Source organism: Perca fluviatilis, chromosome 19, assembly GCF_010015445.1.
Source record: "Perca fluviatilis chromosome 19, GENO_Pfluv_1.0, whole genome shotgun sequence".
NCBI lineage: Eukaryota > Metazoa > Chordata > Actinopteri > Perciformes > Percidae > Perca > Perca fluviatilis.
In genome coordinates this window covers 27,602,753-27,620,564 of record NC_053130.1, presented here as the reverse complement: position 1 = coordinate 27,620,564, position 17,812 = coordinate 27,602,753, and the positions used below count along the sequence as shown (strand labels likewise).

General features: G+C 41.0%; 1 protein-coding gene across 2 annotated transcripts in view; it reads right to left on the bottom strand.

Moving 5' to 3' along the window:
• Positions 1–17,812, bottom strand: part of LOC120548047 (adhesion G protein-coupled receptor A3) — a 226,114-nt gene that overhangs the window by 160,477 nt on the left and 47,825 nt on the right. For both annotated transcript variants that reach the window (XM_039783993.1, XM_039783992.1), the window contains exon 7: positions 13,548–13,761. In XM_039783993.1, coding sequence (XP_039639927.1) covers positions 13,548–13,761 — 214 coding nt within the window. The remainder of the gene's footprint in view (positions 1–13,547; positions 13,762–17,812) is intronic.

Below are 17,812 nucleotides of genomic sequence, written 5' to 3'. Positions count from 1 at the left end.
ATGAATGTCTGAACTAAATGTCATGGCAATCTATCCAGCAGTTGAGATAGTTTAGTATGTAGTAGGGCTGGATGATTAATCGAAAAATAATCGAAACCGAAATTCAGAGCCTATAACCGACATAATTTTACCAAGTCCATTATTTCGGTCTTTTAATCCTATTAATATTTCCACGCCGCCCACTGTGTGTTAATGTACTTTCCCCTTAAAACATATTACGGCCGTGTAGTCACGTGACTCCGCCCCGCTTACATTAAAACTTAAATTACTTTTTTATTTTTATTTTATTGTAAAATCTACAGTTGTAGATTTAAGTTCAGTTGTTTGAAATATTTAATAAATAAGCATTAATTGCTATCTGTGTGTTGTTTCCTTACACATATTTACAGATTAAGAAAATATATATTTTTTAAATAATCGTTCAATAATCGTAAGGTAACTTCTTCGATTAATCGTGATTATGATTTTAGCCAAAATCGTCCAGCCCTAGTATGTACCAAAGTGTGTGTGTGTGTGTGTGTGTGCGTGCATGCATTATTTATATTCAATATAGTTTTTTTGTGATTGTCGCTGGAAAAATCCTTGATTATGCGGCACGTTTTCTTAAAAAATGCGATGGAAAATGCGGGATATTTATGCAATTTTATAAAATTGCGGGAACTTGCAAAAACTGCAGTTTGATGAAAAAGAAATGTGATTCCCCCAACACCCTGCTTTTCGATGATGTTCACGTCGTGTAATTACGTCACTTCATAACGTTGCCATGGCAACAGGAGAAAATGGCTGTTCTTGTGTTAAGTAATAGCAACATTTTTCAACTTTCTGCTAAGATATATGTGACTTTTTTGCAACAAAAATGCGGGGATTATGAAATCATGCAAGCCCCGCATACTTTGCGTGGAAATCGGCAATTTATGCAGCGAAAGTGCGGTGTATTTGAAAAAATACGGCCCCCGCATAAATATGGGGACATTGGCTGATTATGCATTGAATTATGCAATCGCATAATCGCATTTTTCTGGAGGGACTGAATAAAGTATTATCAACATTCCCAGGCAACTTTATGGTCCTTACAGGGCTGACCGTCTTAGTGGTCTTAGTGGGGGTGAGTGAAAATAACTACTGTAATTAAGTTATCACTGTTCCTGAATTACTTTGTAAATACCGTATATGCCTTATACACTACTAAATATAAATTGGATTGAGGCGATATGTACCTGGGAATGAGAGCGGGCTGCACAACCGGCACACAGTTTTGGCTGGGGGTTACACACCCACGTAGCTGACTTCTGTAAACGTGCCGCACACAGCGAAATAAGAAGAAAAGAGGAAATACATGCACAGGGCAGGGTCTCTGCAGATACAAACACTACCACATACTTCTAGTGGGTCATACGTGATGAATGAAAGGATTTTTTTTTTTGTAGGAGTCAATACGTTGTATTTTTGAGAAAAATACTGCATATTATACCTTTAGTATACACAGGGTAGCTTTCATTTGTTGCGATTAGTATATTGAAGACATCAGGCACTTTATCAATTTAATTCTGTCTTAACTTATCACAAGAGAAATAGATCCTAGTATACTGTACATAAAGGCTTTAAAAGCGTCTAAATGAAAAATCACAATGTGCTCTGGTGTGAACTCGTCTCCACTGCTGTTTGTTTTGTAAGAGAAAACAAGCGGAAATCAGAGAATGCCGTTAACCTACCCTGTACCAAACGGACCTGTGACTTTGCTCTAATTACTTTCTGTGGGCGAGCCATGAAAATGAATAAAATAAGTCCTGATTTCATCTTCTGTGTTCCACTAAAGCTCTCTCTTCTGATTGGTTTTCTAAAAGGCACTAAATCAGATTTGAACGCTTGACTGAGATGATGACATTCTGAGCTAGAGAACAAGTGTGTGCGCGGGTGTGTGTGTGTGTGTGTGTGTGTGTGTGTGTGTGTGTGTGTGTGTGTGTGTGTGTATGTGTGTGTGTGTGTGTGTGTGGGGGTGTCATGTGAGGGGGTTTGCATGTGTGTAAGTACATTTTTAGCTTGTTTAGAGGAATTTGTGCACCAATCATTTAATAGTTTGGACAGCTTTTTTTCCACGTATTGTCATTAAGACGAATTTCTAACTTCAAGGTAAGAATATACTATAGAAATGAGTCACTCTCCAACTGTGATGATTTCTCTAGAGCGCACACGCACGCGCACACGCACACACACACACACACACACACACACACACACACACACACACACACAACACACGCTTCTTTAATCAACAACTCTCTCTTGGACTCTTTCTCCACCTCCCTCTTAAAAACAACATCCTCCCTTATCCACAGGACGCAAGGGGAGTTTAAAGTGTGGATGGGCTTTATATTGAAACCGTCTGGGCTCAATCTAGCTATACAGGGCAACAGTTATATAAAAAACCACAATGAGGACATATTCTGTCTGAAAACCTAATCTAAACAGATAATATAGAGGACATATTGGACTCTATCAGACTATTTGCAGAGGACAGCTATTACATAGGGATGGAAGGAATTCATAGATTACCCCACAAACTGATTTCTATTGTCACACAGTGTAATATAATTGGTAGGAAATACCAGTTTATGTCCATATTACAAATACTATACATGAAGCCAACATTCTCCACTTTGTTGATCGATTCAGCAATGAGCGATGTGAGCATTAAGACAGACTCCACTAGATTGTAAACAAAAAGAGAAGATCATATGTAGAGCATTATGAGCGGAAATCCGTTTTCGCCCAAAGAAATGTGGGCATAGGCCGTGCTTGGGTCGAGCTATAACCCCAACAAGAATTAGAATAGCCCCACCACTAAATTACCAGACATTTGACACTTGTGCTGATTTCCTTTATCTAGCTGCGGTTTCTCTCTTTGTCCAAATCATCTGGTCCAATATCGCCACCAATTTCTAGGGGTGCACGATTCAGAAAATATCACGATTTGATTCTATATGGTTTTATAGGTTGAAGATTCGATTCAAAAACAATTCTCTATTCAAAAAATTATTCACAGTATGAAAATGTAGTTATTTTTCCCATGTGATTGAGTAGACATACAATAAAAAAAAATTGGATATGAATCGATTTTTTTGCACACCCCTACCAATTTCTATTGAAACCTATGTGCTGGAATCACATGGGAGAGTTTATGTTGTTTACCAGAGGTGGAAAAAGTACTAAAATATTTGACTCAAGTAAAAGTACCAATACTTTGATGAAATATTACTCAAGTACAAGTAAAAATAACTATCTCAAAAATTACTCAAGTAAAAGTAATAAGTAGTTCATTTAAAATGTACTTTAAGTAAAAGTTACTTAGTTACATAAAAAAACCTGTAAAACATGGCGGGGGATCTCTCCCATGCAGTGAAAATAGGACAGGGTCATAAATCAAAAACTAATTTGCTTTTAATTAAAGAAAAATCTATACAAATGTATAAACATCTATACAAATGTATACACATGTAATAACAACATAACACATGTCACACATGACATTTAAGACCCTTAGAAAGGTATAATGTGCAATTTTAGTTCAGACCATCCCATGAAACATTTTCAAACTATCAATCGAAAGTCAATACATACATTGTTAGTTCTGAGGGCCATCCTTCTTTTCTTCACAAACATAAACAACAGTTATAATGCAATTCAAGGCCAAATCACGTGTTTTGACTCCATAAAGGGGTTAGACCCATAGACTGTTAATTATAATTATTAATATTAACGGTCTATGGTTAGACCTTAATGTTCACAGCCCAGACTATAGCAGCTAGCTTCTACACACCTAAGTAGCCGAAAAAAATTCAGATTTATAAAACCGTGTGTACGCACACCTGTAAGCAATGTTCCCTTTATAAATCACAGCTTGACTACAAGTGTTCGTACGTGGATCAGCCTCTTATCACGCCCTGTGCACGCCCATTTTTAACCATAAATAGTTAATGCAAAGCACCTCGTGAATGCTGATCAGTAGGTTAATGACCCTTGCAGTTGTTCTTTCGTTACGCTGAATCATGACGACTGGCGGGGAAAAAGCAAAAAAACTCTCAGACGCTCGGGATTTGCTGCCAATTGAATTATTTCGGCCTGTTGTCGCACAGTGTAGGGAAACCGGCTCTATAGACTACCTTAATTAATAAAATCTTCCAAAACAGCAGGCATTATGGCACTTGGGGACAGCTTCGATATACCAGACGTATATAATAAGATTTAACAGAACTATATATTATATCCAAACAAGCCTAAGTGTTAAGTTGAAGATTATATATAATATTTATTTAAAAAAACACTTAGCTGTCTGACATTTCCCTCTGGAAACAGCCGGTTTCCCCCAGAGTGGCGAGGACCTGTATTTGGACCGGGATATGGCACGGTTCCGGTGCGTTGCCCTCTCTACTGGACCCAATTCAGTACATTGATCCAAGAGCGCAGCTATATTACTATTACAGCTATATTAGGGAATTTAAATCGGCATATTAGCCAGTCATCGTCATGGTCCCTGAAGTCTCTCCCTCCTGATTCTTCCATTCCAGTCCTCCTGCAGGGCCAGCAGTGCCATCATGCAGCATTACGCACGGGTTCACCGCAGTATTTATATGTTTACAACTATTTGTGATTGTTAACACCTTGCTAAAATCACAGCATCAACTAGTGGTATTCCCCACACCGAGATACAATTTGAAGACGAAATAAAGTGAAATAGGCAAACACACTTTTCTTCATGCAGGTTTTGTTATATGAATATGAACAGTATTAAAGTTTGGACCGATAACGAGGACATGAAGTGTAACGATTGTGCGAGAGCTTAACGGCTGTATTTACAGACTTTGACATTTGAGGATACTGTATAGGCACCATATTAAAGACAGATATTAAGTTATTTACACTGTGTTCTGCCGTTATCTAATGGTAGGGTATTTGATGCTATCATGTATTCCGTGCAGTCGGCCATCTCCTCCTGCGCTCCGTAGCGGACAATGTGACCGCGAGACAGCGCTGATTAAATATTAAGAACGAGTTTTGATTTAAGATTTGAGTTGGAGGTGTTTATGGAACAATTATCACTCAGTACAAGCGCAAATAACACTGCTTAATCTTCATGATATGATGTGAAGAAATGTGCGTGAGGCATTAATACTTAAACATATTAAGAGTAATTGTTATTCCCACATGTACTTTCTGCAGTCTGACTTCAGTTCACCACCTCACCATCTGCGTCGCCAATTCCTATTTTGTCTCCAAAACGTGCGTACACACGTGTCAGTTTGCGTGGAGGACCGCACATTCTCCCGTCAAGTTTGTTTTTTATAAATCACAACCTTTGCGTGGGAAGTGGCGTACGCCCATTTTCAGCCCCGTTTTGTGCGCACGCCACGTTTATAAATGAGACCCCATGTCTGGTCTAGTCATTCCGGGCGCAATTTTTTTTTCTTCCTAACTCAGTAACGGATGGGATTTGTAATGTAGCGAAATACAATACTTCACTCAAAACGTAATCAAGTACATTTTAAAATACCGATTTTAAAAACTACTTGAAAAATACAAAATACACAACAAAACTACAATACAGTAACGTGTGTAAATGTATTTTGTTACTTTCCACCTCTGATGTTTACATAAAGCACACTGTATTAACTTGAGTGAAGGTGTCCCGTGAAGTTTTCTTGTAAACAAAGAAAAGTGTTACTAACCCAAATGCATTGTGTGTATCCTTGATGTGAAACAAACGTGTTCAAAATGTGTCATTTCCTTCTTCATAAAGCCGTTTGCTGCGTTCATAGACATCGGAAAAACATTTTTTCCGAGTGAAAACGTCATCATTCACGTCACTTCCTGTGGGAATCAGAGGTGGGAAACTCGGTCTAGATTTGGCTAACAGAGTTTCCTAGTTGGTGACAACTGACGTTTGATGGAGGCGACTTTGGTTCACTGAACATATTTCAATGACAATAAACTGTTTATTGTGGACAAACGCCTCTGCCACGAAACATAACATGTTTCAAATTATTCATAAATAGGCCCATGTATAAAAAAACAACACCTTACCTGTGTCCTTTCCCCATTCGTTCCCCCAGTCCTGCAGATAACACAAAACAAACCTGTCCATGTGCTGTTTGGATGCTCGTATAAGAAAACAGCAGCACATCTTTTGTTATTGTGGCCTCCATGTTTTCACCCACCTGATGCTCTAGGCTACGCCCAACCATTGGTGGCAGTCATGCAACAAGTTGTTATGCCAAACGCCAATATAACAGAAGAAGAAGAATACGCATTCCGACCATGTGACTGGCAGTCGGAAAAACAACGTAATCACGGGGGTGGTCCCTGTTATTCCCAGGTGGCATGAACGCAGCATTTGCAAAGATGCCCTTTCTTATCACTGTTTACATCCATGTTTACTTAGAAATCACTCTTTTTCTTTCCTGCCTTTGCTCGTGCATTGCCTCCTATCTGTAGATCAGTGGAACTGTGAAACTAATTAGCAGTGATGTGGCATGTGCATCTTCATATGCGTGCATGAAAACTCCACAGGTCACTTCAAAGTAAACTGCTATTCACTTTGCATTGGAATCCCAGCCTTATACTAAAAATGCATTGCTTCATCATCCAACAACGTTGTCAAGGTACAAGAAACAAGTGAAAATAAGCAAGTGGAGGCAGGTGTTGAGAGACAAACTTAGAACAGGAAGGAGAGACCACCGGAGACATTCTACAGTAAAGTCAGCGTTGTTCTAGGCCGGGGGATACTGGCTACTGCAGCTGGCATATGAGCAGGACTCATGGCTCATATATTCTGTTACTAAAGATGCAACTTTTTGTGAACATTTACAACAGTACCTGCCTGTGTTTGTCTCGTTTGTCAAGATGAGCTGTTTTTTTCTCTCTCTCTCTCTCTCTCTCTCTCTCTCTCTCTCTCTCTCTCTCTCTCAAAAATTGTTCTGCCCGTCAAAGCCTGTTATCTATGTTTGCATCAGTCTGCCTTCCATCTGCACTTGTGAGTGTTCTGGATATTGTCTTTCTTTTATTTAAAAGAACAGCAATTGTTATTGTTAGCAGTACTTTTGAATCATCAAGTGTCACGACTAGTGTTTGTGGTGGGCATATTGTACTTGAAATAGCCGATGAAATAGCCAATCAAATGCCACATGTCCAGACATAGCCATGTTTATTCATGCATTTCCTGCAACTTAAACAGTACCACTCCACAGCCCTAGCTAGAAAGAAATAATGCAGGTAATTAATAAAATATACTCCAGAATTGCTTTACATTAAGAGGACACATTATTACCAATGTTAAATTATAGAGGCTTGGTTTTGAGCAGTTGGTTAAAAGTTATTAAACCAAATTGGTCATGTATTAATCTTTTAGGCAAATGTTCACATGAGAAATTATGACTGGAACAATAGGGTTCCTTGTACAGTACATAAAACAAACTCAAAATTCAAATTCTTATGGATGGCGGTGCGCTTGCAACTGTGTGATTACATGCATGCAGGCATGTGTGACAGAGCTGCTGCACTAGTTAGTCCTCTTTGAGCATGAATAGGCTGCAGAGGGGACAGTTACATCATTGCTGAACATGGGGAAACTGTCTGAATGCTCGGGAATACACGGAAGATAACCCACTACCCACCCCCACCCCACCCAAACACACGTACACACCCAAACGCCCACCTCTCCTCTCCTTTTGCTGCTGCCTCCCTTTCTCCCACCGGAAAACTTCACTACTGCAGCCGGATCACAAACGTCCTCGGTGAACTGCTGCAGCCAGACAAAACAAGGAGAGCTGAGGAAACCATCCAACAGCAAGTCCAGTTCACATAAAAAAAAAAATTTAAAAAAAAGGTCATCCTCACATAATAAACTTATGAAGTAATGGCTCCAGTACGTTAAAAAGCAGTAGGGCCGGGGCACACATTCACAAAGCACTGACCTACATCCACGCTAACACTGCACCATTGTGGAGCAGCTCCCCAAGGACTCATTAGGAACATTAATGCTTGTACGCTGATATTTAACAATTTGTTTACATAAGGTTGCTTATGAGACTGTACACTTTCAATCTGTCCCATCTACCCAACAAATGTTCCAAAGCTGGGACATTTTCATGCAAGCTTGCTGATCACACTTGGTGAGTTTGTGTTTTATCACAGCTTGTGAGGACAGTGCATAACTATATAAATAAATTAATATATATATATATAAATAAATTAATATATATTATATATATATATATATATATATATATAAATAAATTAATATATATATATATAAAATAAATGTGCTACTTTGAACCTCGACTGTTCACTTAAACATTTAGATGCCAGGAGGAGTAATACATGTTTAGTATGCACATAGGCATACGCGCATAACTCACTCGATAAAATGAACACACTATTCCTGTTGGAGCAGCATCCATATGAAATTAGCACCCTTGTCTTAACCCGCTCTATCCATAACTCTACACTAGACTACTTTATAATTAACATTTCACTTTATCCTTGTTAAACTTCATCCAATTTAACCAAGAGATTGTATTTTTCCTTTATTGACTGAAACTGGCAAGCTGTAAAGTGATGAACCCAGAGGTACAATTGTAAATGTGACTAATCAAATTTGGTCTCCTTAGCATCTGAAAGCTTGTAAACAGAGGGCTGAATTCATGACAGAAAATGAGGAAAAACAACAAAAAGTGCAACAGAGGCAAGGATTTAAAGAAAACACAGTAGAATGCAATAACAGAGGAAAGAGATGCGGGTAGAATAAAAAACAATTAAAGTTTATGTTTGTAAGCAGCAGCAGAGACAGGGGAAAAAAAAAAAACATAGAAAGAGAGCTTTAGAGAGATCACAATCAGGGACACGAAGAAACATTTCCCTTTTTCCTTTTGCCTTCAGTAATATTTCCAAACCAGGTTCTTCATTTGTGCAAGATTAGCCTGATTAAAAATGGAGAGGATTAAGTAAGATACATCCAAAGTGTCTGCCGTAGCTAGCTACAGGGCTCTAAAATGTTTGATTAATGAAACATGAATCACAGGCTGGTCCCACTGCTGCCGCTAGCATAGCTAATACTGGGAGTTTGGCTTGACACTATTACTCAGCAGGACTCTGGCGCACATTGCAGAACCATCAGGCCTCACGGGACCTGCTTTTTTTTTTTGCTGCTGCTCACTGTGAGCAATGTAAACGGATCAGCTTATCGGCCCACCTGCGCCAGCAAATAACAGGCTATAATGACACGGCACAGTGTGAAAGTGGGAGGGAGATAAAAGACACATAAATACAATGCTACACTACAAACAGAAAGAACATATTTCATAAAATCACGTCTGTTGAAGTAAGCAAAGATCACGTCATGTTTTGAATGCCTGCAGCCTAAAGCAGGATGAGCAGAATTTAGTTGAGAAAACGGTTTTCAAAATCACAAAACATTTTGGGTTCACCTTCAAAAGGGGTCACTTCACTGAGGCTTTGGCATCTCCGCCCGCGTTGCTGCAACACTGTGCGACAAATCCAGAACGAGGGCTTAAAGCCCCGCGCTAAATCCTGTGTATTCAGTCTTTCCCCTCTGATGGGGCATGCAGGGCGAGGCTGACTGACTCAGAGGACATTTACCCACGGTGAACCACATCAACACGGGCCCTAACGACTAACACATTGTAGAGCTGAAGATCTTTGCCCGAATCCGACGGGTTCTTAATTTCTATCATTGCGCTCCTGGTTGCGCGGTAAATGAGCGGTCAGGTGATGGGTTTCGATTAGCGCGAAAATGGATGCTGAGGAGGTGAAACGGAGGCTGGCCTCTGGAGGACTTATTTTATTTCTTTGTTCCAACTTCCAAGTTGCCTATAGCCTACATTAGTCATGAATAAATGATGTTAAAAAAAATATATATATAAATGACTCATTCTTGACAAAAGGCAAAAGAGCTGTGTGCGTGCGCACATTTTAATAATGTCGGTGTTAGTCCTCCGGACAGCGGCAGTCTCTTTTTTCCTTTCTCTCCCTTTTCCGCTGAGTGGTACGCGTACGCGCTATTCTCCAACATGCACTCTAACAATCACTGCTGTAAAACGGGTTCAGGCTTTTCAACGCGGTCAATCAAAATCTACTTGTCGGGCTCAGGCCTTGTCGGGCCTAACTTTTAAAGCCTGATTACAGCTCTAATACATTGTCCACTGTGGCTCAACAAGCATTGACAGCGTCTGGCATGTCAAAGGCCAAAACATTAGTTACGGTTTTTTTTTGTCTTAACGAGTTGCCGGATCAGTTAAATCACAGGACCTTAATTCCCCCTGCACTTCTCACTCAACAGTGTAATTTAAGATTGAGCTCAGGGCGAAGGGTGAAGATCAGCCCAGGCACAGCCGATTGTTTTTGTTGGACCGAAACTCTGTTGCTCTTCAGCTATGGAAATGTCTGCTCCTTGCAGGTTTTCTACAGGAGGGATCCATTTTAGGTGCCAAGAAAAATATGGCCAGAATGGGTTCCACTTGGGGGAGAAAATTACATTATTTGTGTATACAAGAGGAGAGCAGTGGGTAATTGCAGGGGGCCCTAATTAGAATGTGAGCAATGAGAAATCCATCATGTTCCATTGGGACACAGAGCTGGAAAAGCAGAGACACAATTTTGGGAGACTTGTTTTTTGAGGAGGCGGGGAGATGGGGAGCAGTACAGTTTGAGCTGATGGGACTGAAGAGGAGCTGACAGACGTCACCAGTCAGTACACAGCCAAAATGGAGGGTCAGTCGCATAAGAAGTTATACTTACAATGGCACCTAACGTGATGTCTGCCTGACATCTAACCAACATGGAGAACAACTCGGATAGTTCGGAACACTTTTTGGGGGGGACTTAGGTAACATTAAGTCAGTCCTAGGTCACAATTCAGGGTCTAGACTGCTTCATGATAAGGGAATATTGTGTTCCGGGACTGTCTCATTTTGAAGGTCAGCAAAAACAGGGTAAAGAGGCCTCACACACACAGACACACACACACACACACACACACACACACACACACACACACACACACCTTAGCCTCTCTTTTTTTGGATATACACAGTACTGCTAAATCCTAAGTCTCCTCAATCGAGACACCTTACAATAAGGATTCATCTCCTCTCTGATGAGCCTGTGACTTCAAACAGAAATCTCACTACGGTTGCATGATTTTAGTGAGTTTTATTGTCTAACGTCCGATAATCGGTTTGGAAGATGGTATTCAGAGTCTCTATGTGGTTATAGCATCATTGAAATGATTAATATGACAATATCCCATCCCGGAATGCTGTGTGGACTGGCCAGACCCTCCTCCGCAGTGCTGTGGAGGTAGGTCTGGCAATGCGAGACTATGTATCACCTAGTCACACATAGTCATTTGATTTGATGTTAATGTAATAATATTGTTTAATGCAGCTTCGAGTAAGTACAGAGGTACTGTCAACAAAAAGATAAGTCAACAAAAGCACCTTTTACAGGGATATTATATTAGAAACCTAAAAAAATGTAATTATTTAATATATTGCTACTTATACCTTGATGTGTAAGCAGCATTTTTGAACCTTTATTTATCCAGGTAAGTCGATTGAGAAAAACTTCTCATTTGCAACGACAACCTGTCACATTCACACAGTTCCACATTCATACCTGGAAGTATTTTACTGTTGTAGCTAGAGGCGGAGCTAATTGTCACTACTGTTTATGCTTTTAGGAACCTGAAACTATGCTATACTATATCATCTCATGCATCGTATTTTAAGCTGATTACGTTTTCTTTTTAAAATCTAAATCTGCAAACAACTTGTAAATATTTCCTTGCACGGCACCTGGATTGTTGAGATATCACAATATCACGGAGCTACTGGCAGCTACGGGTCGGGCGCAGTTAAGGTGTGTGTGAGACGGTGCGACAAAACAACAATGGCGGGCGTAACAACAGATGGTTCATCCAATCACCTGCCAGGTAATTCTTTTAGGTAAGTGCCTGCCCTTTTCCATACCGTTTCGTTCAGACGGCTTCTCAGATGGTTCTGTGTAACAAACCACCTGGCTCGTCAGATTAAGTAAATATAGTTGTCAAATAAAATGTCAATTAAAAAGTGCAATATTTCTGCAGTGAGGTAATTAACCCTTGTGCTGTCTTCGTGTCAACCTTTTTTTTCCCAACATTTTTGACGCCTTTTTTTCCACAGTTTGTTTTTGCTTTTTCCAACGTTTTAAATAAAAAAAAATCTTCTACACATTTTCAGCGCTTATTTCTACGTCCCATATTTTATGATATGATTTTATGAAAATTGAAAACGGGTCAATTTGACCCGAAGTCTGTAGTAGCATAAACTTGAAATAATAGTATCTTAAAACTGTACTTAAGTACAGTACGTTAGTCTTCACCACTGTTCATAATGGATAATCGTAGGCAATGAGTAGTGACTGAAAAGGTATTTCATTGATGCATATTCATTTTTACTACAATACAAATAAACTATGCCAAGAAACATCACTACTGAGACACTGAACCTTCACTAAAAGTGCCTTCTCTACCCTTTAATCCAATTATTCAAGGCAGAGCTTTCACCATGGGGATCAGTGAGAATGTCAAACAGTAAGCTGGTACATAATGAAAAGAAAGAAATATTGATATTTGTGGCATTTGCAGTCAGGGGAATGGTAAACCTTCCCAGAAATGGAGCGGAAAAGTAGCTGTTGCCAAATAAACCACACAACAAGAGGCGTTCTGGCCCTGTTGACACAGGGATACATATTTCTGTCAGCACTCCATCAATATTTATGTTAGAGAGGCAGAGTCAGTGCAGGCAGCAGTTAAACTAATCAACAGCAATATGCTCCTGCCTCTGAGCCCTGTTGCCACAGCATTATGTCAAATGCATTTAACAAAAAAAGACAGAAAGAGGATGGAGGGTTGCAGCAATGTCTTCTATCAACAAAAAAAATGTGTGAAACCAGTATTGCCAGTCTACTTTATCACCGCAATTATGATTCAGCATCTGTTCCTCTTAGCGTGTGCTCGGCTTGCGCCGGCGCGGAGGGATTGGCTGGACGGCCAATCTCTAGAGACGAGCCGCAGATTGCTTTGAGGTGTTGGCATGCTGCCAAGCCAATTCTGTCCTGTCCTTTCAGATCCTTATCAAGGGCGCCCATAACAAAAGGTAAATCACAGCTCCTATGGGTGAGTGAGAGATGCCTGTGTGTGTGTGTGTGTGTGTGTGTGTGTGTGTGTGTGTGTGTGTGTGTGTGTGTGTGTGTGTGTGTGTTGTATGTGACATCCGTGTCTGTGTGTTGACCCCTGTCAACATGTGTGTGCTGAATGAATGAACATGAATTGTCTGCAAGTGTGTGTTTCTCTAACAGTATGAGACCGTTTATCTATACTGTTTTGACTTTATCTGCACGGGTGGACTTACAAACATCCGTGTGTGTGTGTGTGTGCGTGTGTCTGTGTGTGTGTGTGTGTGTTAGTGCAACCCTCCTCTCTCCTCTTCGCGTACCTGGTGAGGAGGCAGCAGTCGTGAAGCAGGGTTTCCTCCACGTAGACGCCCCGGTCCTCCTGCGTGGCGACGCTGTGGCCGTTGTGACGCCACCGCAGCTCCACCGAAGGGTCCAGGTAGGAGGCGGTGCACTGCAGGGGCAGACGGTCTCCGCGAAAAACCAGTTGTCTCTGGGAGGGGATGAGCTGGAAGAGGGGCATCTCCAGAGGTCCATCTGGAAGACGAGCAGAGGAGAAAACAAGGAGGTTAGCTAGTAAACCTTCCCTTCCCCCTTCCAGAGGAGGGAGGGTAGAGGAAGAGAGGCAGAGGGCATTCTTCCATCCTTGGGAGAAAAACACAGGAGGCAGAATGGAGGTTTTAGGGGGAATCGGTGTTGCAAGTGGTATTAAAATCTAGCAATTACATGCATGAATTGAAATCAGACGCATATGAAACCTGCACACACGACCACAAACACATTGTTAGCGCATGCCCCTACACACACAGACATGTGTATGCCGCCACAATATTATCAACACACACAGACACACACACACACACTCTGTCAAGGTCACACCTCTCCCCCCCGTCGTTCCCACATGTCGTTGCTGTTGCTATGAGAGATGAACAGCAGCTGATAAAGAAGAGGCCTTGAGCGCTCCCCTGGTCTCTCCTTGACTCCTTACATGTTCACAATGGAAGCCTGCCACAACACCAGTGATACGATTACTTACCAAGCAGCTGGCTAAGTCCTCAAGACTTTTTGCCAGAGAATACGGCTACGATAAGGATGAGATTAGAAGAGAGGGGAGAGTGTTTAGTCCGGTGCCAGAATACAGGGGGGGGGGGGTTTGATTTGTTGTGAAAATCCCTCAGGACCTGATTGATCTAATCATACTGCAGCTATAGAACACACAATTTCTCTAATCAGGACGAACCTGTGGAGATGTATCACTGTTGCCAGGTTTGGTGAGCATAGACAGGCCATGTATAAACTATATATATATATATAAAAACTATATATATATATATATATTTTTTTTTTTTCTCCAGGATTAGCCCGGTGCCTTGCCAGCTCGCTTTTACCACCTCGGGAATGCCTTCGGAGCGCTTTCGTTCACACAAGACATTTCCTTGGACACGCTCCAAAGAGCAGCGTAAGCAAGTGCTTTGCCTTCGCTTGTATTCCAATCAATTGTGGATGTTGCTGCTGACAGGCAATTCGATACCCGGGTCATAAAGTATTGTATTGCTCCATGCATTGGTTTGAAAACAAAAAACAAAAAAAAACACTGAAAGATCAGGTGATGTGATCAAATGTCTCAAACCCACAACTCAACAGTTCCCCTGAGCAGAAAAAAAAGTAGCGAGGCCAACTGTTTATGGTAATACATAACCGATTCGCAATCACGGCGATTAACACATGCGGAGCTGTGACCTCAATTTTCTACATAAGTAATTCATAATCATAGGTGCATAATCAAAAGTGCCATGCTTTCTAGAGTAACATTAAAAAGCTGTCACTAATATTGGATCTCCCTTGATGACATCTCTGGGTAATTACTTGAGCTGACCCCGTTAAGAGTGCTAAGACTCTACGAGAAGTCTGCAGCAACAGTTGCTGAGGCTTTGTTTTCTCCTGCGGGGTGACACGCGACAGACACAGCATGGGTGCCGTTGACTGTTGGCTTGGCCGATGCTGATACTGTTGAAACAACGCTTTGAGCCAAGGATCAGAGTGTGGCTGCTTGCCTTCGGCCGTTGGACACTGCCAGAGCAAAAGGCAATTATTGGTTTGGTTGGTGTGTGCGAGTGTGTGTGTGTGTGTGTGTGTGTGTGTAGGAGGAGGAGAGGAAGAGAGACAGGGACCCGAACAGAGGCATAATGATACTGTATGTATGCGAGTGCGAGTACATTAGCAGTGTGGCTCAGTATGTGGAATAAACACTGATGCACCCTGACTACCAGGGCTTTGTTAGGATACAGATAATGTATTAGTCTCTCTCAATGGAGCCTGGACATGCCACCACAATAATTAAAGACTTTGACAGTGTTCACTCAATTAACACATTCCTTGAAATCCTTAAATGTTTGAAGAAATCAAAGCCCAATTTGACAATGTGTACGGATTCAGAGTGCTTTCATACTGCATGCATGTAATCCAGTGCATTTATATTTTTATATTTACTCATTAATAACTCTCGACACTGTCTCAGAGTTTTATTAAGTAAGAACATCCAACTGCTGCAGCAACAGGAAACATAAAGAGTTTCTTAGCACTGACCACAACCGTTCATCAAAAAATGCGTCTACAAAACAAGACAATGGACATTTTTTTTATTTTTGGTTGAATCCTTAAGAATTGCAACTTTAAATTTGCAAAGCAGAAATTATATTTCTCCACTCCCCCCCGCTGAAATGAGGATTATTTTAGTTTCAAAAGTAGGATCACAAAAAAAAATGTTCAGACTTTTACAGTTTACATTGTTTTGGTTTACTTAATTGTACACCTATCATCTCCACCTCACATTCATACACTTATATTTGTCTTCATCTGTTTCCTACTAAATATGAAACTGAATGAATCAATTTGTAAAAGCATTTTAAAAAAAAGTAATCATAAAAAGTCTATAATCAAATCACACACCGTCCATAACTCTCCGCACCCGTTGGCATTACAGTTATTGTGGTAACTGTCACGATTTTGAAGTTCTGACAATAAAGAAATATCTTTTTTGTAAAAATGTATGGTATGGACAGAAAGCTATATAGTAAGTGATAAATGGAGTAGCATTCCCTTTTTTTTATATTCACAAAACAAAAAGGTTTAACTTTGCAATTATGAGCCATACAAAAAAGGTTTTGAAAATGAAACCTTCTCAGGTTGATGCTCCTCTGTGTTTTGGAAGTCACTTCATTATCACTCTCTCAAAGCAACTGAAAAAAAAGGTGTGTGACTGAACTTCAAAGACCCATGTGACATGTTGTTATATTTCTATATCATGAAATCATTAGAGGCACACCACAGGCTAAACGACATGGGCCTGCATGTGGAATGCAATTTAATGACACGATGCCAATAAAAAGGCAATTGCACTGCTGTGTCGTCATGCAATAAATACTGCTATAGAAAGCAGAGGCATAACATGCCATGTTAGCTCCGGACTCATGGCTGTGCTGTGGCTCTCACCCCAGCAGTGTTAAAGAACCAGAAGGCCGTGGCTAGATGAGTCAAACAGACGCCTGCCCTGACCTCAACGCAGGAAGCACCTGATCCTGGCAGGAAGCTGCGCACGCTCCTCCGTTCCCCCTCATTTGCAGGCAGAACCCGACCTGTATCAGCGTAGGGACAAGGGCTCATTGCTGGAATGTATGGCGCAGACATCTGCTACCCATCAGGCTGGAGCAGCTGGAGAAAGAAACCGATGCTTTGTCTATGACACGTCTATGACAAGAGTGGAGAAATATTCATATTTTGGTATGAGTGTGTGGAAGAGGGATATTTTCATCCTATAATTTGTCTTGATATCAAGAACCTAGCACTAGGTGCTGAGCAATATCCCACCCACACAGCCTTAACGAGGTCCTGGCATGTGTACACGGCTGTAAGACTTTCTTTATGCAAAGTGAAGCCATATGAAAATAACAACCATCGAATAGCATTAAAAAATATGGCTGTTAGAGCGCTGCACTGAATCCAATTGAAAAATTGTGTGTTGTAAATGAATAAGGTATTTTAAGATGGAGTTGTGCTGTGGAGAGGCAGAATCCAAGCATGGCAAGAGCAGGGAGCCCAGAACGTTATCATTGTAATCCCATAATGGACGCTTTAGGGGCCTGAAAGGAGCGCTCCTCGTCCCGCCACTGGATCCCACTTGTGGCTCTTTGTCTGTGGACTGCGCAGAATTACCCTGTAATTGCTTTGGATTGTTCTGTGTAAATGAAGAACACATAGAATTAGGATTACATAGAATAACTCCAGAATGTCTGCGGTGCAGACGTCTCAGGACGGTGCTGTCTGTGTACATGCTGCAGACTGGGACACATTTTTCCTCATCAGTTTTCTGCAAACTGTGTCACACATCATGCATACGGTGAATGTCCATATAATGTCCCCTCACATACACCCATGCACAAACACACGCAGACATACCCCACTACTAACCAATGATTTTCTCATTCCAGAGCAATATCCCCTGTGTGAACCAGATGTAAAGAGAAGAGGAGGATGATTCTATCACATGAGATACAATTCCCCTGTGGACCGCAGCATGGAGCAGGAAGAT